This window comes from Dryobates pubescens, chromosome 13 (assembly GCF_014839835.1).
Source record: "Dryobates pubescens isolate bDryPub1 chromosome 13, bDryPub1.pri, whole genome shotgun sequence".
In the NCBI taxonomy this organism is placed as follows: domain Eukaryota; kingdom Metazoa; phylum Chordata; class Aves; order Piciformes; family Picidae; genus Dryobates; species Dryobates pubescens.
This window is the reverse complement of record NC_071624.1, coordinates 21,990,100-22,017,202: the sequence shown is the minus strand read 5'-3', so window position 1 is coordinate 22,017,202 and position 27,103 is coordinate 21,990,100. Positions and strand designations below refer to the sequence as shown.

The window sequence follows — 27,103 nt, the reverse complement described above, 5'->3', positions numbered from 1 at the left end:
TAAAAAAGCAGCAGCTCTGGATAGCTGGCTCTAAGGGCATGCTTCCAGCAGGAGGACAGCTGTGGTAAGAAGCAGCATCTTTGAGGAGGATTCACTTCTTGGTTCCTGTAAGAGCCTTTGCTTCAGCAGCTGCACAGCTTTGCAGACCTCACTTGGGTAGGATAATGCCAGTTTCCTGGAACAGGCAGGCACAGGGAGGCTCTGCTGCTGGGCTGTGAAATGGTGAAACTGCCTCTCCCCTGTGGTGCCTGTGAAGCAAGGGGAGTGTAAGAGCCATCTCAGCCCTACCACTGAAACCCCCCTGGGCTAGACTGATTGTGTCTCTGTGCCTTGTGGGGCTGAAGGGAAATGCTTTGGCTTATTGTCTGGAGCCTTGATGCCCCCCTGTGCTCATGGTCCTGGAAATGGGTTGGATCTGCAGGAGCAGGCAGTGGTGTGGTGGTGCTGGGGCCATGGAGCCTGTTCCTTTTGGCTCAGGTAAGCAGTGCCAGTTGCATTAATGGGATGCATTACACATGTGAGGCTGCTTTACAGCAGGAGGCAAGGGGTCCAGGCTTACCTCTGCATAACATTCCCCAACTGACATTTGCAATGCTGGTTTTTGCTGTTCCTCTGATAAAGCAGCATGCACTGCTGCTCCCCTTCTATTTTCTGACACCACTTCTCTGCTATTCTTAGCAGCTGAAGCTATTTCTGCAATGCCTTGCTTTGGGAAGCAGAGTTGTTTTCTCCCTGCTTATGAAATCAAATCTGGCTGCACTGACCCAGCACCAGTAAGCACCAGTCTGGCAGCCAGGGATGAAAAGCAGAGGCTGCACAGCAGCTGACATCTCTGGGGGGCTTTAGTCAGCTCCAGGAGCTCAGCAAGGAGCCAACCATATCCTGGGCTGCAGCAAGAGAAGTGTGGCCAGCAGGTCAAGAGAGGTGATCCTCCCCCTCTACACTGCTCTTATGAGACCCTATCTGGAGCACTGGGTCCAGTTCTGGAGCCTCAGTTACAGGAAGGATCTGGAGGTGCTGGAAGGTGTCCAGAGAAGGGCCACAACAAGGAGCAGAGGGCTGGAGGTGCTCTGCTGTGAGGGCAGATTGAGGGAGTTGGGGTTGTGCAGGCTGGAGAGGAGAAGGCTCCAAGGAGACCTCATTGTGGCCTTCCAGGATCTGCAGGGGGCTCCAAGCAAGCTGGGGAGGGACTTTTGAGGGTGTCAGGCAGTGATAGGACTGGGGGGGGATGGATCCAAGCTGAAGGAGGGGAGATTTAGATTTTCATCCCCAGGAGGGTGGTGAGAGCCTGGCACAGGCTGCCCAGGGAGGTGGTGGAAGCCTCCTGCTTGGAGGTGTTTGCAGCCAGGCTGGAGGTGGCTGTGAGCAACCTGCTGGCCATGGCAGGGGGGTTGGAACTGGCTGATCCTTGAGGTCCCTTCCAATCCTGACAATTCTGTGTTCTCTGCATGGCTTGACTCTCTTAGCAGGTGCTCAGCCAGTCTGCTGACCTCCTGCTCTGTCCTTAGCAGGGCTGGCAGTGCCCTGCTGGTGCTTGCCTTCACATCAGCCCTTCCTTCAGCATCAAACCTTCAGGCCTCAGTCAGCAGTGGGATGCTGAGGAAGCTGGAGAATGTCTGAAGGGTGCTCAGCAGAGCACTCTGCATCCTGGTGGAGTGCTCTGGCCCCTTTGGGGAGCTCAGACAAGAGTGGTGTTGCTTAATGGCACTTCAGGCTTGTCTGATGCAAGCTCAGCTCAAAAAGAGGCCTCAATTATTCTGCTCTGCTGCTTTACCATTAGCAAAAGGACAGTAAAACCTCACAAGCTGATGCCAAGGCCTCCTTGTGCCATGTCACAGCAGACCACACTGGCACTGGCAGCAGGAAAGTGGTTGTGAGGGGTCTCAGTTAGTGTATGGTATGATCTTAGGGGTGCTGGTGGGGAGAAGCTGGATAGGAGCCAGCAATGAGCACTCACAGCCCAGAAGGCCAATGGCAGCCTGGGCTGCATCCAAAGCAGAGTGGCCAGAGATGGAGAGAGAGGGATCCTGCCCCTCTGCTCTGGGGAGACTTCACTTGCAGTGCTGTGTCCATCTCTGGTGCCCCCAACACAACAGAGACATAGACCTGATGGAGAGGGTCCTGAAGGGGCCATGAAAATGATCAGAGGGCTGGAGAACCTCTGCTATGAGAGTGGGAGCTGTTCAGCCTGGAGAAGAGAAGGCTTCAAGGAGACCTTCAGCAGCATTTCAGTATCTGAGGGGACCTAGAGGAAGGCTGGGCAGGGACTGTTCAGAAGGGGCTGTGGGGAAAGCACAAAGGGCAAAGGTTTGAAACTGGAGCAGGGCAGATTTTAGGCTGGACATGAGGAGGAAGTTTTGCACTATGAGTGGGGAGACACTGGCACAGGTTGCCCAGGGAGGTGGTGGAGGCCTCATCCCTGGAGACACTGAAGATCTGACTTCTCTTGACCTGGGCAGCCTGCTCTAGTTGGAGGTGTCCCTGCTGCCTGCAAGAGGGTTGGACAAGATGACCTTAGAGAGTCCCTTAGAGCCCCATGCAGTCTGTGAATCTTACTGATCGCTGTGGAATTGGTTTGCCTCTTTCTGGTGCTGTGTGCTGAGGTCTCTCAGCCTCTCCTCATCAGACAGATGTCCCCAGCCCCTTCATCATCCTTGCAGCCTCTGTGAGACTCTCTTCAGAATTTTCCTGACCCTCTTGAACTGGGGAGCCCAGAACTGGACACAGTATGGTCTCACTGGGCAGAGCAGAGGGGCAGAAGAATTTCCCTCAACCTGCTGGCCACACTTCCTGATGCACCCCAGCAGATCATTGACCTCGGCCACGAGCCCACCTTGCTGCCCCGGGGAGAACTTCTTGGCCACCAGGACTCCAACCTTTGTCCTTCCCTAATTTCCAGTTGGGTTTTGGGGTGGCTGCAGTTAACAGCAGATCTTGAAGGGCTGCTTCTATCTCCACCAGCAGAGGGATGAGTAAGTGCTGACGAGGTGTGGTGTGCAGCAGGGCTGGTGGTGTGCCTCTGCTCACATACTGCTGCCTGGGCCGAGGGTGGGAGTGCAGCCCCACTTGCTCTTCAGCAATGTTTCAGCTGGCTCTTCAGCACACTCAGAAGTGCCCTTGCTGAAAGCAGAAACCCCAAACATGCTGTGATTCAGAAGGGACAAGTGACCTGAGTGCCATGAAGGGTCTGAAGCCTTCAGTGAAACTCTTTCAAGCCCTTCCCTCCCTGCCTGGTAACTAATTCGTTCTGCAGCCCTTCTGCTGCATCTCTTGGCACTGAAGTTGGGAGCAGCTTCTGCTCTGCTGCTGAAGCTTTCCCTTCAGTGGCTGAAGAAGGATCAGTAGAGACTCCTAGCTCCTCAAAATCTGGAGCTGCACTCTCTGCAGCAGAGCCCCAGTGCCAAGCACCCTGTCAGGACCCCAGTCCCTTGGTGTTTGTGTGCAGGCACCTCTTGGCTGCTTCTGCAGCAGCAGGAGCTGGAGGTAGTTTTGTCAGCTGGCAACAGGATGCAAAGCAGATTTCAGGGTATCTGCAATGTTAGTGTCTTGATTTAAAGAGATAACAGCCTGCAAAGAGCTCTCCAGGAGCTCCTCTCAGCCTTACTGGTTTTCCCCTCTCCTTATAAAATCAGTTCTAAGTGCATGCCAAAGGTTGCCAGGCTGCATCTGCTGAGGGATGTGGGGACCTCTGTAAGGAGCATTTCTGCACCACTGGTTGGCATGGCTGCTAACACAGAGCAAAGGAGTTGATTGCTGGAAGGGAGGAATCAGTCTCAGACTGAGGTCTTGAGCCAGAGGGATGCTGCAGAGCTCGGTGCTGGTCAGTGGAAGGTGGCTGATCCCCACCAGTGGGGAGTGGTTGAGTTTGCACTGCTCAGAGGTCTCAGTGTTAGGTCTGTGATGACATCTGGGCTCTATTCTCTATGTTTATGTATTCTCCAGGTCCAGTGGGCTTGAACATCACCTCTGTAGGTTTCTTCTGAGCTGGAAGATAACTCTTTTCACTGCTGTAGTCCATGCAGTACTCATGGCTCACTGCTTGGGGGTCTGAGGCTCAAGGTGGGCAGGTCTCCCCCCTTCCTGCACCAAGAGTCGTGGGCAGTGCATGGCAGGCCTTGGAGCGCTTGCCCTAACACTGCCTTCCACATGGCAATGGCCAGGTCAGCTGCCAGGGGAAGCTTTTAACTGGTTTCTGCCCATGAGCCTCCCCTTGCTGTGTTTCCTCATGCTGGGAGCCTGTAGCTGGAGACCAAAGGCGACTCAGGTTCCTCTCTTCTGCCTCTTGTTCCTCCCACCCCTAGCACCGACGCTGGCGATAGCCCTGTGGGCACCACGGCCACCACCAACCTGGAGCAGCCACAGGTCATCCCTGCACAGGGAGACCTTCTGGGTGACCTTCTCAACCTGGACCTGGGACCCCCAGTGAATGTTCCCCAAGTGTCCATTGTGCAGATGGGTGCTGTGGACCTGCTGGGAGGAGGGCTGGACAGCTTGGTAAGTGACATCCTCTTTAGCTTCAGCTGATGCGAACTGATTGGAGCTGTGCTTGTGTCTGCAAAAGCCTTGATCTGATCAGTCCTGCTTGTACTGCTTGGATCACTGAGCCCCCAGTGCTGAGGCCTAGAACTCCAGAGCCATTGTCCCAACTTCCAGCAGGTTTTTCCTGCCACAAAGCAAGTGTTGCTGCATGCTGTAGGATCCCTGTGCCCAGGGGCTGTGTTTGCTCTGTGCTGCTTCTGTCTGTAGAAGAAAACCAAAGAGTTGTTTGAAAAGATGTGAAGTGTTCCACTGCTTTGTGATGGATTCAGGCTCCCTTTCAAGAGGAAATTGTTCACCTGGTTCCCAGCCCTACTGAATTTCAGTGCAAAGCTCTGAGGGCTGCGAGCTGTAGCCCTGTGTTGTCCTCCCTCTGTGTTCTCCAAGCTGTCATGGTTTCATCACTGACATTTGAATTGCAATCAAATCAAGAGGGAAGGGCACTGAGGAGTCCTCCCCGTGCCACAGCTGCTCATGAGGAGGTGTTGTGGTCCCAGGAGGGTCAGGCTCCTGAGCATGAGTAAATCCCACATGGCTTCTGCTCTGGGGTGTGAGCAGGGCATGAGCTGCAGTGAGAGAATCACTCAGCAAGGAGTCCACAGCTGGGGAGGGGAGCTGGGAGCTGCAGTCTTACTCTGGTGGCACAAGGAAGTGGTGAGTGGAAGGATCAGCCTGGGAGTTGCTCCCATGGGCTGGAGCACACACACAGATCCCTCCCAGCCTGGTGACATGTGTGAGGGGCAGTGTGGTGTGTTTGCAGCATGGAGCCTGGGTAGAGCCACTCCAGTGAACATGGCTGGGTGCTTTCCAGACACACAGTGGCTTCATCTTGCTCTGTTTGGAGGTCTGGGTTGACAGTCGACTGAATGTGAGCCAGCAGTGTGCCCAGGTGGCCAAGAAGGCCAATGGCATCCTGGCTTGGACAGGAACACTGTGACCATCAGGGACAGGGAGGTGATCATCCCCTGTGCTCAGAACTGGTGAGGCCACACCTCAAGTACTGAGTTCAGTTCTGGGCCCCTTATTGCAGGAAGGATATTGAGGGGCTGGAGCATGTCCAGAGAAGGGCAGGAAAGCTGAGGAAGGGTCTGGAGAGCAGGGCTGGGGAGGAGCAGCTGAGGGACCTGGGGGTGTTCAGCCTGGAGGAGAGGAGGCTGAGGGAGACCTCATTGCTCTCTACAGCTCCCTGAAGGGAGGCTGGAGCAAGGAGGGGGCAGCCTCTGCTCCTTGGTGGCAAGAGACCAGAGGAAAGGATTCCAAGCTGCACCAGGGGAGGTTCAGGCTGGATATGAGGAAATATTTCATCACTGAAAGGTTTGGCAAGCACTGGAACAGGCTGCTCAGGGCAGTGCTGGAGTCACCATCCCTGGAGGTATTTAAGTGGCACATGGACCTGGTGCTTAGGGCCATGGTTTAGTGGTGGCCTTGCAGTGCTGGTCAAAGGTTGGACTTGGATGACCTTAAAGGTCTCTTCCAACCAAAGATACTCTGATCCTGTGACTCTGTGTGTCTGGATTGGGTGTGCTTTCAGGTCTGAGTCAAGCTCTGAATAATAATGGTAGGAGGCAGCTGGATTCTCCCCAGTGCAGCAAATCCTGGTTTGGCAGAGTTGGATTTTTTTAAGCTGTCAGAATCTTACTAAGGCAGACATTAAACACAGCACCTCCTGAGCTAATGAACTGCAACCAGCCTGACCCCTGGTGGCATTTGCCTTCAGGGAGGTCAGCCTGCCTCAGCCTCCTTGCCACCTGAACGGCACTCTGCTTGTTTAGCAGGGAGGCTGCTGTCACCCTGGAGGGCAGGGGTGAGGGAAAGGTCTGAGCTGGAGCTGCTGGGGAAGCAGCAGTGAGCCCAGAGCAGAGCCCTTGGGAGCCTTGGCCCTGCCTTGCACAGCTTGCCCCTGGGACACTGGGGGCTTTGGGTGCCTGAAGGCACTGCAAGCACAGGCTGGCAGCTCAGGGGGCTGAGGAGCTGAGTTCTGCTGTCTGTCTGTCCTGCCTTCCAGGCCATCTGGGTAACCCTTTGCTTCTCCTTGGTGCCAGAGACAAGTAAATGGATGCAGCAGGAGGCTGAAGTCTTGGGTCTGGGAGAAGTTGTCTGGCAGTTGGCATTGATGGGCCAAGTGCAGTGCCCCACCTTGGCAGCTGACATGGCACCAGTGCCCCCCAGGGCCCCTCCTTGAGCCCTCAGTTAATCCCTGGGGCTGTGGGCTGTGATCCAAGGCAGTGCTCATGTTGTGGGCAGCACTGGTGTGTTTGCATCACCTCTTGTGCTGATCCTGTTTTCTGCTCAGCACTAGCAGATCCCTTTTGCATCACAGGTGACCTGAGAGGAGCCAGGGGACCCTGAGGACCTGCAGTGTGTTCTCTGCATTGTGCCTCTGGCAGCATCTCTCAGCCTGAGCAGTGACACAAGCTGCTGCCTGAGCAGAGCAACCCCAAACCCTGCTTCCCTTTTCCAAGCAGCTCCTTGATGTGTGCAGAAGCCTAACCAAGACTCTCTGCTGGTTTGGGAGGTGCTTGAGTGGGTGCAGGAGTCCATGGTCTGTGGCTGGGAGGTGAGATTGTGTGAGTCCTGGAAGTGTCTCAAAGGCAGCTGAAGGTCTGGAAGAGGCTGCTGGAGGATCTCAGCCAGTTTGGCACATTGATCTTCTCAGATAGTTGGTGCAGCTCCTGTCTGTTTGATACTGCTCCTTTCTGGAGGGGGTGTCTGGCTTCAGAGGGATGCCCTTGAACTCAGAGTCCCAACAGGACTCAGCCAGAAGGATCAACAAACTTCCATGGCAGATGTCAGTCTGCATTTCCGTTTCTGTTTCCTTTGTCCAGGCATCTGAGCAGAGACTGCAGGGTGTAAAACTGGATGCACACCAAGTTCATGTTGGTGATGTGCCTTTCCTCAGTCTCACAAGATACTTCTCTAGGTGCTGATCCCTATGGCCAGGGAGGCTCCAGCTGCTTCAGGAGCTCATTGCCCAGGGAAGTGGCAGAAGCCTCATCCCTGGAGGTTTTTAAGGCCAGGCTGGATGTGGCCCTGGGCAGCCTGACCTAGTGTGAGGTGCCCCTGCCCATGGCAGAGGGGTTGGTACTGGGTGATCCTTGAGGTCTCTTCCAACCCTGATGATTCTATGATTCCTTCACTGAGTAGCTCTGATGAGTGCAGTGAGTCCTGCAGTTGGTATGAAATGAGACAGGCACAGCAGTTGTGAGGAGCAGCTAGGGTTGTTCAGCCTGGAGGAAAGGAGCCTGAAGGGAGATTTCATTGCTCTCTGCAGCTCCCTGAGAGGAGGCTGGAGCCAGGTGGGGGTTGGGCTCTTCTCCCAAGGAACAAGCAACAGGACAAGAGGAAATGGCCTCAGGTTGCACCAGGGAAGGTTTAGTTTGGCCATGAGGAACAATTTCTTCCCCTTGAGGGGTTTCCAGGCCTGGCCCAGGCTGCCCATGGCAGTGGCGGAGTCCCCATGCCTGGAGGGGTTTCAAAGATGTGGTGCTGAGGGCCATGGGCTGGTGGTGCCCTGGCACTGCTGGGGTAACACTTGGACTTGATGGTCTTGGAGGTCTCTTCCAACCAATGCAGGTCTGTGATTCTGTGGCCACTGTGCATGTGCAGATGCTGAGCATGTGTGAGCCATTCACAAAAAGTCCACAAAGGAGAGAAAGGCCTTGGGGAGAAGTTCTGCTTCTGCAGAGAGCTGCTCTCCAGGGAACAGAGCCAGCACCAAGCCTGCTCCAGCCTGTGCTCCTCTTTGCCACCCTGGGCAGCTCCCCTTGGTCTCTGCTTTGCTTTCTTTGCTGTCTAGTGGTAGCCCCCTGGCAGGAAGCTGTTTGAGACCTCCAGCTCCTCAGCAGAAGGCCCTGCCACCACTCACCCCCATGGGAGATGCAAAACTCGCTTGGCCAGCAGCTTGCCAGCCACAGGGCTGTGCTGAGAGCTGCAGTCTGATGCTTTATCCCCTACAAGCTGCTTTTTCATGGCTAAACTTGATGCAGTTGGAGGCTGCCTGTTGCTGCAGCAGTGTGCAGGATGTCTGTGCCTGCTGTCATCAGCCAGGGTCATTTTCTCTTGGCTCTGATAATCTGTGGGGCTCGAGAGCTCCCGGCCCAGCAGCGTGCAGCTCCCAGGGAGGCTGACAGGAGCCAGGGAGGCTGCTTTGAACCCAGGGCAGGGCAGTAAATCCATGGGAATGGACAGGCTTGGGTTGTCTGTTATGTAAGGATTTTATTTAATACTCCAGCCACTCATCTACAAGAATTTTATTGATTTAAGGCTGGCAGCTGGGCAGACTGATTTATGTCCTGGACCATAAAGCAGTCTGCTCAGTGCTACAGATCCAGAGCGTTCTGTAGTGCCTGGGGGCTGCTTTAGGCTGTGCCAGCTGGAGCTGTGCCCCTCTGTAGGCAGTTTGGATCTAGGGGAGATGAGCCCAGAGGTTCCTTCTGCATGGTTCAGGGTTGTGCCCTACCAGTATGATTGCTCTGAAGTGTGACAGAGCTGGGACCTGAGCACCAGCTCCCCCTCTGCCATGGGGTGTCCTGGGCTCTGGTCATAGCCTGCTCCAGCAGTCCTGTGTGCCCACCTTGTCCAAAAGAAGTTGGGGGGGGAGCAGGGGCTGCTGGTGTCACTGTAACTGCCTTCAATGGAGAATTCAAAGCCTGATCTTAGTGGACAGCACCCTGGCTTGGTGAGGTTGGTTAAGGACTCAGCAGTGTTTGTATAAAACCCCCTTACTCCTGAGTTATTTCATGCACTCCAAGTAGGAAGCCTCAGGTACTTGTGGCAGCCCCAAAGCAACCCCCAGTCTGCCCCAGCTGTCACATTCTTCTCCTGGCTCTGCAAGCGACTTGCTCTCTGTAATCTGAGGCCACTCCTGGAGCTGCAGTGTGGCTGTGCTGGGTCAGCCCCAGCACCCTTGCTGCAGTGGTGCTTCCCCAGGCTGTTCCTGCAGCCTCTGAGGAGGAGCTGAGTGTCTCCTATAGAACAGAATAGAATAGAAATAGAAGAGAATAGAAATAGAATAGAAATAGAAATAGAATAGAATAGAATAGAAATAGAAATAGAATAGACCAGGTTGGAAGAGACCTTCAAGATCATCGAGTCCAACCTATCATCCAACACCACCCAGCCAACTAACCCATGGTACCAAGCACCCTATCAAGTCTCCTCCTAAACACCTCCAGTCATGGTGACACCACCACCTCCCTGGGCAGCCCATTCCAATGGCCAATCTCTCTCTCTCTGTAGAACTTCCTCCTAACCTCCAGCCTAAACCTCCCCTGGTGCAGCTTGAGACTGTGTCCTCTTGTTCTGATGCTGGCTGCCTGGGAGAAGAGACCAACCCCCACCTGGCTACAACCTCCCTTCAGGGAGTTGGAGAGAGCAAGGAGGTCTCCCCTGAGCCTCCTCTTCTGCAGGCTAAGCAACCCCAGCTCCCTCAGCCTCTCCTCCCAGGGCTGTGTTCCAAACCCCTCACCAACTTTGTTGCCCTTCTCTGGACACGCTCCAGCAAGTCAACCTCCTTCCTAAACTGAGGGGCCCAGAACTGGACACAGGACTCAAGGTGTGGCTTAACCAGTGCAGTGTACAGGGGCAGAATGACCTCCCTGCTCCTGCTGGCCACACTGCTCCTGATGCAGGCCTGCCTGGATGAGCTGCAGGGCACATCTGCCAGGATTTGTGGCAGAGGGCATGAGCCCACGGCTGGAGCAGGGCTGACAGGTAAGAGCAGCTCTTCTGGTGGGTCACTCTGGCTTATTTAAGGCTGTTAGAGGACTGCTAGAGCTTTGTGGAGCTGCTGCTTTGCCTCTCAGTACAGGAAAATGGTGAGGACTTGGTGTGCAAGGCAAGGCATTAGCAGTTAAGTGCTCCTGAAAGCGGTGGCTGTGATCCTGGCAGCGTGACCTGTCCCCCACCACCTGTGGCACGGCTCTCCGTGGCTTGGGCAGCTCCTGTGCTCTGCCAGCCTGCCTTGCAGGTAAGAAAGCAGAGACAGAAAATAGGCAGTAAATGAGGGGCTGAAAATGTCTCTGTGTGAGCCACAGTGGAGTCTGCTGTGAGGTACCTGCAGCCCATCAGAAGCCATGGGCTGGCCTGCAGTTAAGATGTCTCTAAGAGGATCTGTCCAGAGCGAGTGGCCGGCTAGCAGCTGTGCTCTGCTGGGCTCACAGCCTGTGTTGCTGGCTGCTGGGTCACAGTGCCTGCTCTCACCCGGCTCCTTGGGCTGCCAGGCTTCACTCTTGGGCCGTGAGGCAGGGAGGAGCGATTGCCCCCTGTGAACCCATGGCCGCAGGAAATGCAGAGCCGCTCTCCAAGTCTCTGCCGAGCAGCGCTGGTTGCAGCTCCGGCCCCTGGCTCCACCCTCGCCCTTGTTCCCTGCGGCTCCCAGTGCCTCACGTCATGTTGCAGGAGTGATTGTCCCCCCCAGATCACATGGGCACCTCGGCAGAGGCACTTCGCTAGGGGCTGCTATTAAGATGCAAATGAACTCTCCTGATGCAGTCCCTCCAGCGCTGCTGCGCTCCCTAAGTCAGGAGGAGCACAGCCCTGCTGCGGGGCAGGGGCTCCCCAGCTGCAGAGCCAGCGGCTGCTGGCACTGTGCAGGTAGGGAAGAGGTGCTGGTGCTGCTTCTCTTGATACAGGGTCCAGCCCAGCCTCTCCTTGATGCCATGTGGCTGCTCCAGTGCTGCTGGATGGGCTTGGAGGGAGTAAAGACCATTCCTGCTGGAAGAATTTGGTGTGTTTGGTGGCCAAGGCTCCCTGCTCATCTCCTGAGGCTGGCAGCTCTCATGCAGGGCAGAGGCTTTGTGCTCTTCAGCCAGAGGCAACTCTGCCAACTTTGGGCTCAGGAACAGGACTTTGCAGTGCTTCAAGTTGACTTTGGCCATCAAGTGGCAGCTCCTGTCCACCCCACCTTCATACTCAGCCTCAGTAGGGCTGACTGATGGGGCCAGACTCTTGTCAGTGGTGCCCAGGGGCAACAAGGGGCACAAACTGGTACCCTGGAGATTCCATCTGAAGATAAGGAGAGACTCCTGTGGTGTGAAAGTGCAGGAGCCCTGAAGCAGACTGTCAAGAGAGGTTGTGGAGTCTCCTTGTGTGGAGAGCTTCCAAACCCCCCTGGGGCATTGTGATTCGGGGCAAGCTGCTGTGGGTGCCCTGCTTGAGCAGGGGGTTGGACTGGATGATCTCCAGAGCCATTCTAACTCCAGCCATTCTGTGACAGCTGTAATAATGTGCTCCTTGCATCTGTGAGGCAGCTGCCTGCTCTCCTGTAAGGCAGGTTGACATGGTCCTGGCAGGTGTGGCTGCCCACCCATGGGATGGATGCAAATGGTTAAGTAGAACTGCCAGCCCTGGGGAACTGGTTCAGCAGCAGTTCAGCCTGACTAATATCTGCTGCTTGCATTCTGCACCCTGCCTGTCACTCCAGATGGGAGAGGATGCTCCATGGGTTATTGTTTCCTGTTCCCTCTCTCTTCCTCCCTCTGCTTCACGGTGGTGGTGCCATCGCTTCCATCGCCTTGAGGCTGGAATCCAGCTCAGTGGTGAGCATCTTGCAGGAGGGCTGGGTAAAGCAGAGCTCTAGTTCTTGAGTGGAGGAACCATTGCTGCTCTGGGAGAGTAACAGGCAAGAGAAATGGAGAAAGGGACTTGGGTGCTTCTGCCATGGATGTTGCACCCCAGATCTGCTGCAGAACTGATCAGCTCTGTATTAACTTCCTCTCCTAGTTTCTGTTGCACTAGATAGGTTGTTACTGCTCTTTTCACTCTATAGGTAGAGCCAGCCCTGCCTGCAGGGACCTGGTGGAGCTGCCAGCTCCTTGGAGCTGGCTCTGCAGCACACATCTGCAGCCTTGGTCCTGAGCCTAGGAGCGAGGAGAGTGGCAGGCTGCTGTCTGCAGACCCCTCCTTTCACCAGGCTGCAGAAGGAGCAGGTCAGAGCTTGCTAGCACAAAGCAGAGATGTTGGCAGCAATCTAGACCTGTAAGGAGGCTGATGGTAAACCCTCTGAGCCAGTGAGTAATTTTCTGTGCCCTGTAGGGGGTGAGGGCTGGAGTCTAGACTCAGGGCAGGCAATAGATCCAGGTCCTACTTTCCCCCAAGGCCTGACAGCTGAAGAAGGTGGCAGACTTGTGGCTGGCTTGAAGAACCCCACTATGTCATTCCCTCCTTCCCAGTGAGTGCCTGCAGACACCAGGGCAGGGGTGTCTTGGAGGCTGGATTTGTAGCCTGCAGCTTCCTGTGCTGAGCGTGGTAGGAAATGGTAGAACAGAGAACATCTGCCTTGATTATGCAGAATTATTCAGTCATTTCCATAATACCCCTTGTAAAATGCTTGCTGATTGATAAAGCAGCCTTCCTCCTGCTTCAGACAACAGTGCCAGCAGTCCTCTGTGCTCACAGGAATGTCTGGAGATGAGGTGGAGTCTTCACTCCCTCCTTTTCCTCTGTCCTCCGTTGCCTGTCACTATAAAGTGTGAAGCTCATCAGCGTGCAGGGCTAAGGAGAGGGATGAAGTGTAATGCTTGCATTTATTACTCCTTAGTGAGCCAGTAACGAGATGTAAATGATCTGATGAATGAACCTAAACCATGGCTTGGCCTAAAGAGCAGGCTGGAGAACAAAACTCTGCTCTGCCAGGCTGGAGCAGGCCTGACAGTGCGATCAGCTCTGTTTGTAAGCTCGATATTAATTGGATTTGCATCCTCTGGCTGCCTTCCTTCAGCCTGTGGCTGAGCCTGCTCTTGACTTGGGAATCACTCACTTCTGTCTGGTATCTCTTAAGGAAGCTGAGGAAAAACTGGACTTGTGCAGTGGGCAGTGAGAGGAGGAGTTGCTGTGTGAAGAGTGGCTGTGGCAGAGGATGAGGGATGTCCTAGTTCAGAAGGGGCTGTGGGGATAGGCCGAGGGGCAATGGTTTGAAACTGGAGCAGGGCAGGTTCAGGTTGGACATCAGGAGGAAGTTCTGCACAGTGAGAGTGGGGAGACACTGGAGCAAGTTGCCTGGGGATGTGGTTGAGGCCCCATCCCTGGAGACATCGGAGGTCAAACTTGATGTGGCCCTGAGCACCCTGATCTAGTTGGAGGGGTGCCTGCTAACTGTAGGGGTTTTGGACAAGATGGCCTTTGAGGGTGCCTTAGAAGGCTGGTGAAGTCCATGGTGAAATCTATACCTGATGAAATCCATGGTTCTGGATGCTTTGTAAAGGGAGTTCATGGTAGGACAGCTTCTAATGGGCTGCAGAGCGACTCCAGGGGGGGTTTGCTGGTTGTGGAAGGTCCATGGGTGGTACACAGTGGCTGTCTCAGTGCCTTCAGACTCTATCTTGGCAGAGATATGAAACATCCTGGTGCACTGAAAGGTCTCTTTACTATTTGAGTGTCCCATTGCATCACAAAGCTGTTTGTTCCTAAGGGAGGGGGGCAGCTTCAAAGGGAAGGCAAAGCCCTCCCTGAGCTGTGGTAAGGGCCAGCACGTGTCCTGCTCGTCACTGAGAGCCGGGTGTCAGCGGAGCGGGGCCAGCATCTTGTGCTGCAGTCCCTCGTTGCTCCCTAGAAGGCTGAGGCTTGCAGGAGCTTCCTGTCAGTTGGACTTTTATTCCATTTCACAGTCACCCCCCTGGGTTTTGTGGAGCTGCTCAGGGCTGCTGGCCCCAGCGCGGTGGGCTGAAGGGAGAGCAGCGATGCGTGGAAGAGCAGAGCTGCAGAGCTCTCGGTGCAGTGACAGCAGGCACAGGAAGGGGGAGGCTGAGGTTCTGTTCTTCCTAACCTGCAAGAACTCTCCTGTCTGCAGCAGGTCCATGGGGCAGCTCTCCAAACAGCTCTGCTCACCCCCCAGCCAGGAGCCCCTCTGCTGCCTGTGTGCTTCTGCCTGTCCTGCCCGCGGCGGGCGAGCCGTGCCGGCGGCGGTGCCAGCGGCCGGGCCGCGCCGTGCCAGCTGCCACTTGGCTTAAATGAACTCTGTCTTTTCTCTCCTCTCTCTCCTTCTCTCTTTCAGCTTGGCAGTGACCTTGGCGGGGGCATTGGAGGAAGCCCGGCAGTAAGTGCCATTCCGTTTTCTAACCCAGCTCAGGGGGGTTGCAGCAGGACCCGGCAGGGCTTTGCAGGTGGACAGAGGCAGCTCAGGCACGCAGCTCCCCACCCGTGGTGCTCTGAGTCCAGCTGTCTCCTGGGCTTTCCCAAGGACCAGAGCTGTTGACTCTTACCTGCATAGCTCTTCTCTCTCAAGGCTTTTGGTTTGAGCACCAGCGTTAGCACTGGCAGTGCCCTGCTCCCTGTGCAGCTGCTCTGGCAGCTGGCAGCCCAAGGGTGCTTACCTCTGCTCACAGAGCCTGGAACCTGGTGACCCCAACCCAGTGTCACCACAGGCTTGGCTGAACTCACTGCTGTTCTCCTCCCAAATGCCATTTAAGATGTGTCCAGGACATCAGAGTCAGGTGCTGTGAGCTTTCCTATTACATGTGGTTGGTGCTGAGCTCTGCCTGCCACTGGCCTCCTCCTCTGTGCCTGTGCTTTGTGGGTGTCCTGGAGCCCAGGGCGCCTGCCAGGACGTGGGAGATGTTCATGCTGCTTTCACAGCACCTGGGGCTTCAGATGTATCCCACTTTTTCTAGGAAAGCATGGGAAAAGGATGACTTGGAGACGTGGTGGGCAGAAGGGGGGGGTGTCCCTCCAACCCACAGCCAGAAGCAATCTCCTGGAGAAGGCTCCAGGCCCTCTTTCCCAGGACTGTAGGCAGAATTCAGTGAGGGAAGCACAGTCAGTTTTGGAGTGAGGGCCCTTCAGAGACCCTGCCTATGGCTGCAGCCATCCTTTCTCCTCCTTTCTCTTGAGCCTTGCATTCCTTTCTAACTTCAGCATTCTGAACAGGGGAGAGCCTGTGGCTCAGCCTAGCTGTAGCCCAGGCATTCCACAGCAGGATGTGGGAGATACACTGGAGAGATCATCCCTTCAAAGCCAGGCCTCTGCCTCTCCGGGCCAGCACAAACCCACCAAGCAGTTGTGTAAACCACCTGTCCAAAGGGGTGGTTGGAGCACCACATCCCAGGTGGGCTCCCAAACACAGCACAGCAATGAGAGCTCCAAGCCAGACCTGCCAGCACTGTTTGCTGTGGCCTGCCTCAGTCACTGCCTCTTTCTGGGCTGCTGTCTGCTGAGCCTGAACCTCAAGCACATCATTCTTCCTGCTCACAGTGAAGAAGAGAAGTTGAGAGCCTAACTTGAGTGGCACTCTCCCACCTGGAGCTGGGCACCTAAAGGTTAATATTCCAGGCTTGGTGCCCTGAGGGGGAAGGGTTACCCTTCTTGCAGAAAGCTGTCCTCTGGCAGACAGAGACAACTGGTTCTGCTTCATGGAATGAACTTTTTGGACCAGTGCTGGGAATGCAGAGCTCTGGCTTTAGGTGGAGTGCAGAGCTCTGGCTTTAGGTGGGAGGACACAACAGGGTGATGGCTCCCTCACCACCTCTGGATGTGCACAGCCTTGCAGGTTCCTGAAGACTGCTGGAGCTGGGGCACGACTTGATGTTCCCTGGGTTTATGCAGGGTAGATCCACACAGCACATGGTCTTCACGAGATGGAGAGATGGAGAAGATTCCTCTACACTGGAGTAGATAACTGGAGCTGTAAAAAATGATGCCAAAGCCTGTGCATGGCTGAGGTGACAGCCGAGTGCAGGGCTGCCTTGCCAAGAGCCTTGGCACTCGGCTGCTTTATTTAGCTCTGTTGAGAACTCAGCAGGGAAGCTGCAAACGGCTTGGAGGTATTTAGGATACTGCCCAAGTCGATGCTGTAGTCAAACAGTGGTGTCCTTCCCGTGCCACCTAAATCAGTGCCTGTTCTTTCTGCCTCCTGCAGGTGGGGCAGACCTACATCCCAACCGCGGTGCCAGCCACCTTTGCCCCTTCCCCCACCCCGGCGGTGGTGAGGAGTGGACTCAACGACCTCTTCGAGCTCTCGGCGGATATGGGCATGGCCCCCGGAGGATACGTGGCTCCCAAGGCTGTACGTAAGGACAGAGAACAGCCTCACTCTGCTGCCCTGGCCTGGGCTACAAGAAGAGTGTGGCCAGCGGGTCGAGGCAGGTTACACTCTCCTCTACTCTGCCCTGCCCTAGGGAGGCCACAGCTGGAGTGCTGGGTCCAGTTCTGGGCTCCCCAGTTCAAGAGGGACAGGGTACTGCCAGAGAGAGTCCAGGGGAAGCTGCAAAGCTGCTGGGGGGCCTGGAGCAGCTCTGGGAGGAGCAAAGGCTGAGAGCCCTGGGACTGAGAGCCAGCAGAAGAGCAGCCCCAGAGGGGGTCTGAGCAATGCTCAGCAAGAGCTAAAGGAAGGGAGCAAGAGGATGGGGCCAGACTCATCAGTGATGACAAGAGGCAAACAAGGAGGAAGTTGTTTGTTGTGAGGGTGCTGGAGGCCTGGAGCAGGCTGCCCAGAGAGGTTGTGGAGTCTCTTCGTGTGGAGAGCTTCCAAAGCCCCCCTGGCCATTGTGCTCCTGGGCAAGCTGCTGTGGGTGCCCTGCTTGAGCAGGGGGTTGGACTGGGTGATCTCCAGATCTTCTAGCCCTGCCATGCTGGGATTCTGTAAGTCTGAGATTGCTCAACTCTCCCCTTTGCTGTGGGTCTCTGGTGCTGTTGGGGTACCTTAGTTCAACTCAGTTCCATTAGGGACACCCTGGGCTTTTCCCAGGCAGAGGAGCATTGAGCTGGGGACTGTAAACTGTTAGTTACAAACTCCTGGGTTTTGGTAGTTCCCCCAGTATTCCCCTGAGGAGTGGCTTATGTAAGAGGGGAGGGTTGCAGTTCTGTCAGAGCAGCTTTCCTGGAGACTTGTCAGAGCAAGCTTCCCCAGGAAACTTGAGGGCAGGATACTGTTAGCTCCAGCTTTCCTAGAGGATTTGTTTGTTTGGAGGAGCTCACTGTGACAGTGGAGATAAAAGGAGGTGGCTGTGGTGAGTGTGCTGCAGTGATGCAGAGAGATGCTCTGGCAGTGGTGGAGAGCAGCTGCAGCCTGCTCAGGCTGGTGCCTTCATGAGGGGAAGAGCATGGGGCTGAGATCAGCCACAGGTAGCTTAGGGTCAACCTCTCTTGCCTGAAAGAATAAACAAAAAACAGCACTCATTTAACAGCCAATTTCTAAATCAACTTAAGGCATCCTATGAAATCCAGGATCTCAAGGAACTGCAGATCCTACTCAGAGCTTCTGGTCCTTAGCTGCTCACAGCTGTTAGGCCATGGATGAGCCAAGCACCAAAGAACCCAGGGCTTGAGAGCAAAGGACTTCATGTTGCACCACTCAAGTTTGAGTCTGGGCTTTTCCCACAAAGCTGATTTGGGAACCCAAAACACAAGCAGCTAACAGTATCAGCCCCATGCTTCTATGTAGTCCTGCCTGTAACAGTCCCAACAAGTCCTTGGAGAAGCCTCTCCATCAGCAGGCTGGGCAAGTCTCTCCATAGCATGGTGGACACAAGCTCTCCCTGCCTCTTGTGCACAGGTTTGGTGGTGGACACAAGCTCTCCCTGCCTCTTGTGCACAGGTTTGGTGGTGGACACAAGCTCTCCCTGCCTCTTATGCACAGGTTTGGTGGTACACACAAGCTCTCCCTGCCTCCTGTGCACAGGTTTTGTGCTGTGCTTGAATCCTTCTGTGAGTGCTGTGAGCAAAGATGGGTTAGTAGCAGCCAGCTCTTTTCTCACTGGTGAGCTTGATCCCCTCACACCCCACATCCTGTCTTCCCTGTAGGGTCTCTTTAGTGCTTCCTACCCCAATGCAGCTGCACTTCCTAACTCAGGCCTTGCCTGCTGTTTGGGAAGCTGTCCTTGCTCTTTACCTATTGGCCAGGCTTCTCATGCTGAGTGACCTCTCTTGTGTTGCAGGTTTGGTTGCCTGCAGTGAAGGCTAAAGGATTGGAGATCTCAGGCACCTTCAGTCACAGGCAGGGCCACATCTACATGGAGATGAACTTCACCAACAAGGCTTTGCAGCACATGACTGACTTTGCCATTCAGTTCAATAAGAACAGGTAAGAAATCAGGACTCTGTGTGTGCTGTGCTACAAAGATTGCAATGCTGCTGAGCCAGGAGTCTGTGTCTGCACTGCTAGATGTAAAGGACATGGACCTGAAGGAGCAGGTCCAGAGGAGGGCCATGAAGATTATCAGAGGGCTGGAGCACCTCTCTTATAGGAACAGGCTGAGGCAGCTGGGGGTGTTCAGCTTGGAGAAGAGAAGGCTCCAGGGAGACCTTAGAGCAGCCTTCCAGTACCTGAAAGGGTCCTGCAAGAAGGCTTCAGGGAGACTGTCCCCAAAGGCCTGCAGGGACAGGACCAGGGGCAGTGGTTTGAAATTGGAGAACAACAGACTGAGATTGGATGTTAGGAGCAAGTTCTGCACCATGGGTGTGGTGGTACACTGGAACAGGTTGCCCAGAGAGGTGGTTGAGGCTTCATCCCTGGAGATATTCAAGGTCAGGCTGGACAAGGCTCTGAGCAGCCTGATCTAGTGGAGGATGTCCCTGCTGACTGCAGGGGGTTGGACTGGATGACCTCTGAAGGTTCCTTCCAACCCAAACCATTCCATGATGCTAGGACTTCTCTATAGGTATGTAAGGCAGTCATGGAAAGAGCTGGATGGTGCAGCCTCAACTCTGCATCACACCACAGTTGTGTGAAGGGCTGAAAATGCAGCCTGATAAATCTGGGAGCAAGCAGGTAGCAGACAGTCCTCTCCTTCTCCTCACTGCCTCATTTCATCTCTGCAGAGTTTCAAAGCAGCCTCATGAGCTGTTAGGGGGGTTGGTGGTTTTACAGCCAGCGAGTGCCCTGAGGAAAGCAGGAGCACAAACAGGCAGTCATCTGAGCTGCCCTGGGATCAGTCCTTTAATGCCTGTGCCCCCTGACATCATCTCCAGGCTGCCCCTCAGCCTGCAGGTCACATTAGCAAAGCTGTTTTTCAGTGAAGGAGTTGCAGGCTGAGAGCCCATGGCACGTGTTTGCCCTGGAACTGGCAGCGGAACAATGCTGTCAGGAGCAGCTCCTTGAATGTTTATAGAGCATACAAATTGTTCTCAGAAACCCATCTCAGCCAAGAGACATGACAGGGCAGAGCTGCCACCCTGTCTGCACATAAACACCCTTCCCACTCAGGGCTTATCCTGTCCTGTGCCCTTATCCTGAGCAAGGACCAGGCCAGTTCTTAGGATGCCTGCGAAGAGGATCTTGTGAATCAGATGTGTACCCAGAGTGCTCAATATCCCTTTGCTGGAAAGGGGTTCTTCATGCTGTAGGTCTGCTGGAGGCCTCTGCCTTCAGGTGAAGATCTGCTTGGGGGCCTCTGCCTTCAGGTAAAGATCTGCTTGGGGGCCTCTGCCTTCAGGTGAAGATCTGCTTGGGGGCCTCTGCCTTCAGGCAAAGATCTGCTTGGGGGCCTCTGCCTTCAGGTGAAGATCTGCTTGGGGGCCTCTGCCTTCAGGCGAAGATCTGCTTGGAGGTCTTTATCTTCAGGTCTCTCTAAAGATCTCACTGTTAGCTTTGCAAGTTTGGGATTTCCTGGGACAAATAATATTTACTTACAAAAGACATTATGCTAAGTAAGTCTCAGTAAATGTTCTCCCTGGACTGTTATATTTTCTGGAGAGTTTTTGCTAAGCTGATGTATGCAAATGCTTCATGCAGATTGGCCTGGAAAAAAGCCCTGGGGGTTGCAATGTCTCCCCAGGCATCAAGCTGTGTTCTGGCCACACCTCCATGGTCCTTCTCAAGGATGTAAGACACTTCAGCACTGCCCAGTAAAACAGCAGATCCTCCTGCAGCAATCAGGACATGGACTGCACACCAGCAGCTGCTCTTCACTCTTCTACAAGTAGCCTCCTGCTCTCCCCTCATCCCACTGAGTGGTGCATTGGGAAGAGCTGCAGTGGGCTGGCTCTGCAGGCTAAAATATTAGGGTTTGTGATGGGGAGTCTCTGTCCCTTCCCTCTCCCCAGCTCCCCCAGCTCCTGCTAATCCCATTCACTGCAGTTCTGGGATGAAACATTACAGAAGTAAAGCAGGAGCTGATGGGCTGCAGCATCACAGACACTTAGCAGGAAGTCCAACTTTGTTTGTCCTCTGAGTCCTAGGGACAGCACTAGGGCTGGCATCTCCCAGGGTGAAAGGGCTGCAGGTGTATGAGATGGGTACAGCCTTGCTGGGAGTAGTCTGATTTCAGCTCCCCAGGGCTGCAAACTAAGGAGAGCAAAGGATGGGATATGTCCTGGCTTTGGAGAGAGCAACACACTCCATACACGCTGTGCAGAGAGTCTCTGGGGTTTAGTGCATAACATGAAAATGCACAGCTGGAGATCTTTGTGGCTGTAAATTCTTTACCACCTCTGAGCTAATGTGAGTTCTGCCACTGAGAAGCAGAGTCAGGAGGGGACTCCAAAGCTGTCTTGTTCACCTGCACCTCCATCTGAACTCGGAGAGAAGCCTGTGCCCCGTACAGAAGTGTCAGGTGTTAGCTGCTTTGCCTCTTCTCCACACCATGCACAGCTGCCTGTGCAATTAAAATGTCTCTTGGACCAAAGAGGCAAACATTGGCTTTGCTGAGGTGCTCCACACCCCTGGCTGAAGGAACCTCAGAGCAAGCAGCAGAGCCAGGCGCTGTCGCTGGGAGCAGAGAGCTGGCTGCACTGATTCGTTTGTTCTGCAGGGCTCACTTACAAACCACAAAGCCCTCCTTGGCCATCTCTTTGTTCTGTGTTGGCTGCAGTTCCATAGCTCCCAGTGGTGGAACAGCCATGCAGTGTGATGTGCTCCTCCTGCAGTTCTCTGCAGCTCTGTAAGAGAGCCAAGAGGCCTGAGTCAAGGTGCTGCTGCTTGCTGGGCAGGCAGCTGCTCAGCACATGGACCAGCACTGATGATGGAGGTGCTGCTCCCCTGGGCAGGATGGTGCATGTTGTCAACAAGACTGACCTGATTGAGTTTCCCATGCCTTGTCCTACTTTGAGTGTCTGCTGCTTTGAGCTGTGTTCCTCCCTTGGAGTCGAGGCAACTCAGGAACAATGGGAAGATCATAGAATCACAGAATGATTTAGGTTGGGAAAGACCTTCAAGATCATCAAATCCAACCATTAACCCTTCTCTACTATGTCCACCACTAAGCCATGTTCCCAGGCACCACAGCTGCACAGCTTTTAAACACATCCAGGGATGTTTGTGTAGTGATGGGTTTCCAGTGAGGAAGAGTCCTCCCCTCGTGGAATGGTTTGGTGTAAAGGGAGAAGAGACCTTTGGGGTGGCCTCTTCCTTCCACCAGAAAGCAGCAAATGCTCTGACTGGGGGCCCCATGAATCACAAATAAAATGGTCCCAGCATGCAAGAAGATGAGCCAGCCTGTGCTTGGCAAAAGGGAACTGGCTGTTGGGCAAAGCAGTGCTGCTCTCACCACCTCTGTGTTTCTCTTGCCCAGCTTTGGGGTCATCCCAAGCACCCCTCTGGCCATCCACACACCTCTGATGCCAAACCAAAGCATTGATGTCTCCCTGCCTCTCAACACTCTGGGACCAGTCATGAAAATGGAGCCTCTGAACAACCTCCAGGTAAGGATTGTCTCACCCTGGGCAGGGGGGAGGTCAGCAGGTGCTCAGCCCAGTTTGTTTGGCCCAACACAAGGTGGTGAAGCAGTAAAACACCACCTGTGTAGGGTAACCAGGCAGCCCTCCTGGATTTGGGCCGTGCCACTAGCCCAGACCTCCTCCTGTTCCTTTGTCTAGCCTCTCTCAGAAGGACTTCTTGAACTTTGGGTGTTTTCAGATATGCCAAACCCAGTGGAGGTAAAGGTCATTGCTCCAGTAACACTCTTGTGCAAACTGGAGATGAGGTTTGGGTGGGCTTGTGGCTGGAGCTGGTCTGAAGAGAGGTGGTGGTGAGGCAGGCAGCGAGAGCTGTCGGCACCAATCGAGGCAATTACAGCAATTGCAGGGAAGGTGACAACTGCTGAGTGATTAATATTTCTCTAGTGCTCTTAACTGGCAGGGTGCTTTACAAAGGCATTGGCACAGCCCTGCCCCAGATAGCTTAATCCAAGGCAAACATGATGTGTTCCAGGAAAGGCAGAGGAGAGATGACGTCAGCAGCTAATATTTCATTAATAAGGTTCGGGAGAGTGTCGGCAGCAGCGCTCCCTGGGAGAGGCTCTCCAGCAGGGCTGCTGCTCTGCTAAAGGGACAGACTCAGGGGCGTGCTCTCCTCTGATTTGGATCAGAGACCATCTCCATCAGTCTTGCTGTGCCTCAGGGCCATTGGTCTTGAAGTACTCTCCACGCAGAGTTCTTCCTTACGGGAGACTCTTCCTCCTTCCTCTGCGGAGGAGCTCAGCGCGTGGCTGTGGAGCTGAGTTCTCCAGGATGACTTTCCCAGTGTCCCAAAGATGCAGTTCACTTGTGCTGTGGCATTGACTGCTGGAGAGGGTCCAGATAATTGTAGGGCTGGAGCACATCCTCTGTGGGGACAGGCTGAGAGAGTTGGGAACTGTTCAGCCTGGAGAAGAGAAGGCTCCAGGGAGACCTTAGAGCAGCCTGCCAGTTCCTGAAGGAGGATACAGGAGAGCTGGGGAGAGACTGCTGTTAAGGGCTTGGAGTGACAGGGCAAGGGACACTGGCTTTGAGCTGAAAGAGGGGAGACTGAGTCTGAAGATTAGGAAGAAATTCTTGAGAGTGAGGAACAGGTTGCCCAGGAAGGTTGTGGATGGCCCCTCCCTGGAGGTGCTGAAGGCCAGGTTGGATGAGCAGTCTGGTCTAGTGGGAGGTGTCCCTGCCCATGGCAGGGGGATTGGACCTAGATGATCTTGAAGGCCCTTTCCAACCCAAACCACTCTGTGATTCTCATTCTTGTTTGCCTCAAGTCTCCAGGAGAGGGACCTGGGTTGGATTCTGTAGCACAGCAGCCCATGTGAGGCAGCTCATTCTCTTTTTGGAGGAAGATAATGCAATGGAAGTTACTATTTATTCTGCCTGAGCAACTGTTTTTTCCCTTCTTTTGACTTCCATTCTGGGGCTTATGACTTATTGATGAGTCTTTGGGCAAACAGCTCGAAATAGCTTCTGTGGCACTCAAACTGAGCAGTCCCACTCTGCAGCTCCCAGCGTGGTGCGGGAGCGTGTGGACAGGCAGTGAATTACCTCTGCTTGGCTTCCACAGAGGGCTTCTCCAGCTCCTGAAGTCCCTCTGTGGCCTGGTTGTGAGATGAGGCTGTATCACTACATTTGGGTCACTGGTGGTGAAATCTGCCTGCAGCTCTGAAGAAAATGTGGAAGTCTCTAGAAGGTGACAATCCCGATCTGCTTCCATGATGCTGGGGACTCTCAACGAGGCATCCTCAAGTTGCTGCTTCCTTTGATCAGAAAGTGAAGTATTTGGGTTATTAAATCTCCAAAGCACTCAGCACACAGCTTGTTTCTTGTAGCATCTTCTGCTAGAACAAAGCAAAGGGAAACCATGGGAGGAAACCTCCAGCTACCTTCTATTGAGACAGCAGAGCCTTCATTAGTGCCAGACTTGGTTGCTAATTTGCTCACTCTCACATTGCCATAGAAGTTGGCTGCCCTTTCCCAACTGGGGAAGCTGCCATATGGAGCAATAGTATATTTCTCTGCAAGGAGTTGAATCATGCTGGCAGATGCCAAGTTAAAAAGAGCACTCCCCTTACTTTTCTGACAGCAGTGGGTTTGATGGAGATCTGTCACTGCCCTGACAGCCAAGGCTCTGCTTCGCTTCTGTGAGCTCGTGTGGAAATGATCTGCCTTGAAACATTCAGGAATCGTTTTGGTGACCTACTTAAGGAACAATTTATAGCATAATATAGGAGTGGAGAGTACAAATGTTCCTGTGTTCATTGAGGAACCAAAACACTCATCAGGGTGAATTTGCTTCATGTGGTTGTGGTTTTTTTACCTCCTGAGCTGGGGAACATTGAAGCAGATGCAGGGCTGGTTTGAACCGGAGGACTTCGTGTTCATCTCCTCTTTTGGTTTAGTAACAAGAAGAGTAAGTCCTGAAGTAACCAAACTGATAGCTTTCAACTTTTTGCTGTGTCAATTCCCAGCTTCAAAGACCCAAGTTGCACATTCCTGAGGCAGCTGCTTCACAAGTAATGAATCTCAGCCTTGCTCAGCTTATTTTTAGAATAGAATAGAATAGAATTAACCAGGTTGGAAAAGACCTTCGAGATCATCAAGTCCAACCTCTCACCCAAGACCATCTGATCAACTAAACCATGGCACCAAGTGTCTCATCCAGGCTCCTCATCACCTCCAGGGATGGGGACTCCACCACCTCCTTGGGCAGCACATTCCAATGGCCAATCTCTCTTGCTGGGAAGAACTTTCTCCTCACCTCCAGCCTAAACCTCCCCTGGTGCAGCTTGAGGCTGTGTCCTCTTGTTCTGGTGCTGGGTGCCTGCAAGAAGAGCCCAACCCCCACCTGGCTACAACCTCCCTTCAGGGAGTTGCAGAGAGCAAGAAGGTCTCCCCTGAGCCTCCTCTTCTGCAGGCTAAGCAACCCCAGCTCCCTCAGCCTCTCCTCCCAGGGCTGTGCTCCAGACCCCTCCCCAGCTTTGTTGCCCTTCTCTGGACACCTCCCAGCACCTCAACATCTTTCCTAACCTGAGGGGCCTAATCTTTTGCCCAGTGCAGCTGGGTTAATCTGAACATTTGTGCTAAAATATTTGACAAGTTCACATTTTCACAAGGAGGTGAGGAAGGCTGAAGGGTTTTTCAGAGGCTTACACAGATAAAATGTAACTGAGGAGTCTTCTGTTTGCCAGCCACCTCTTATCTTGTGATATTGATCACCAGGCTTCTTCCTCCCCTCCCAAGGTAGTGATGAGCATCTTCTTGACCTGTTGACTCCGATTCAGCCCCTACTCAAGCAGTGATTTATTCAAAGGCTAAAGGCACAGCACTGCAGAGCTGAAGGGATCCCAGTCCCTGCTCTCTGCTTCATCATTTTTACTCCTTACAGATCAAAAAGCTGCTGTTGGATGCCTTTGGACGTCGCAGTCGCTAACGAAAGTCTGACTCCGTTATTTGAGTGCTGCTAACCTCTGCTGGGGGACACTGGGCAGTGCCTTGTAAGCATTTTGGAGGCTACCTGGCACTTGTGTGTGCTGTGATACCACCCCCACTTCCCCCCACCCCAGAGCTGCCTCTGCAGAGCCCAGCCCTGGCGTGCAAGAGGCTGTGCTGAGCTCCACCAGTGTCTGTTAGCTGCAGCTCATTTGCCAGCCAGGGAGGTGGCTCTGGTGGTTGTGCAGGCTGGCTGGGGTCCTGGAGTTGCCTTTTCACCATCCAAGCAGTGAGAGCCCCCTGGTGACATGGAGGCTGGTAGGGTCATACCTAGTGGAAGAGATGGGGTGGGTGAGGTACCTTCAATACCACGTGTGAGATCCCCAGCTCTCAGAGAGGAATGTGGGCTCTGAAATGGGGATTTGTACTGCTGAGGGACATCAGCTCTGTCCAGATACTTCATGTCACATTTGGAATTAGCCAATGCTTGGGATGAGAGCCCTTCTGTGCTGGAGAGAGGCACTGCTCCTGCTTAATGGCCTCTCGAGGGCTGTGAGATCAGAATGCCCTCTGGGTACAGCAGAGCTGCTCCCCTAGCCCTGCAGGTCGCAGAAGTGGAAGCCAGAGTTTGAGAGCTCAGGCCTGTCGTGGTCTGAACACCATCATCTCTTCTGTGATTGGAACCACTCAGAGGAGGGGATGCAATGGAAAACAAGCTGCAGGGACTCCCAGAGCAGCAGGGAGTCAGCCTGAGCCCGGAGCATTGCCGTTCCCTTGGGACCCACATTCCAAACTGTAGATCAGTGCAGTGCATTCCCTGCTGCCTGGGCTGTGGGCTGCAGCTCTCGAGCAGGCAGGTGGCACAGCAGAGCTGCAGCTTTCCCAAACACCTGCCCAGTGACCTGCAGTATTGAAAGGGAAGGGTCTGCCAGCTGCATTCTTTCTGACAGGTGGCACCTGGAAACCCAGCCCTCTGCCTTGCTGCTGAGCGGCACGGGGCACAGAAGGTTTTGATTCCTTGCAGTGAGCCTGGCAGAGCATTTCTGTGAAGGCAGATGAAGGTGCAGCTCCTCCGCTGAGGAAAGCTCTCTGCAGCCCCTGCCCTGGGTCATCCTTCTGCCTCCACGCTCAGCTGTGCTGCAGCTCATCACCTCTGCTCCTCCACCCTCAGCGTCTCGCTGGCAGCGCAGAGCTGCTGGAGCTCTCGTTCATCAGAGGCTCACAACTGCAGCGCTCTGGGTACTTGGAAACAGATTCCACACATTCAGCTCTCCAGCAAAACAGGGCTGAGCATCAGCGTGAGCAGGGCCCACCAGAGGTGCTGTCCCTTCTGAGCCTGCCTGGGAAACATCTGCCTGTGCCTCAGCCCCCTCACAGCCACTGCCCCAGCACCAAGCTGCTTGCTTGGGTTTGTTGTTTTTAACAGCCTCTGCCAGGCAAGGTCTGACTGCAGCAGCAAAGAGAGGAGAAGAGAAGAGAACTCTCCTGGGAGCTCCCTGAATTAAGGACTTGGATCACAGCTTGGCATCTG

At 54.3% G+C, this 27,103-nt stretch overlaps 1 protein-coding gene across 2 annotated transcripts in view; it reads left to right on the top strand.

The window, feature by feature from the left end:
• Nucleotides 1-27,103, top strand: part of AP2B1 (adaptor related protein complex 2 subunit beta 1) — a 95,417-nt gene that overhangs the window by 49,616 nt on the left and 18,698 nt on the right. The window contains exons 14-18 of one of the 2 annotated variants that reach the window (XM_054166240.1): nt 4,302-4,494; nt 14,528-14,569; nt 16,388-16,534; nt 18,405-18,550; nt 21,978-22,107. In XM_054166240.1, the coding sequence (XP_054022215.1) occupies nt 4,302-4,494; nt 14,528-14,569; nt 16,388-16,534; nt 18,405-18,550; nt 21,978-22,107 (658 nt within the window). The remainder of the gene's footprint in view (nt 1-4,301; nt 4,495-14,527; nt 14,570-16,387; nt 16,535-18,404; nt 18,551-21,977; nt 22,108-27,103) is intronic. The other variant, XM_054166241.1, reaches the window with a different exon arrangement.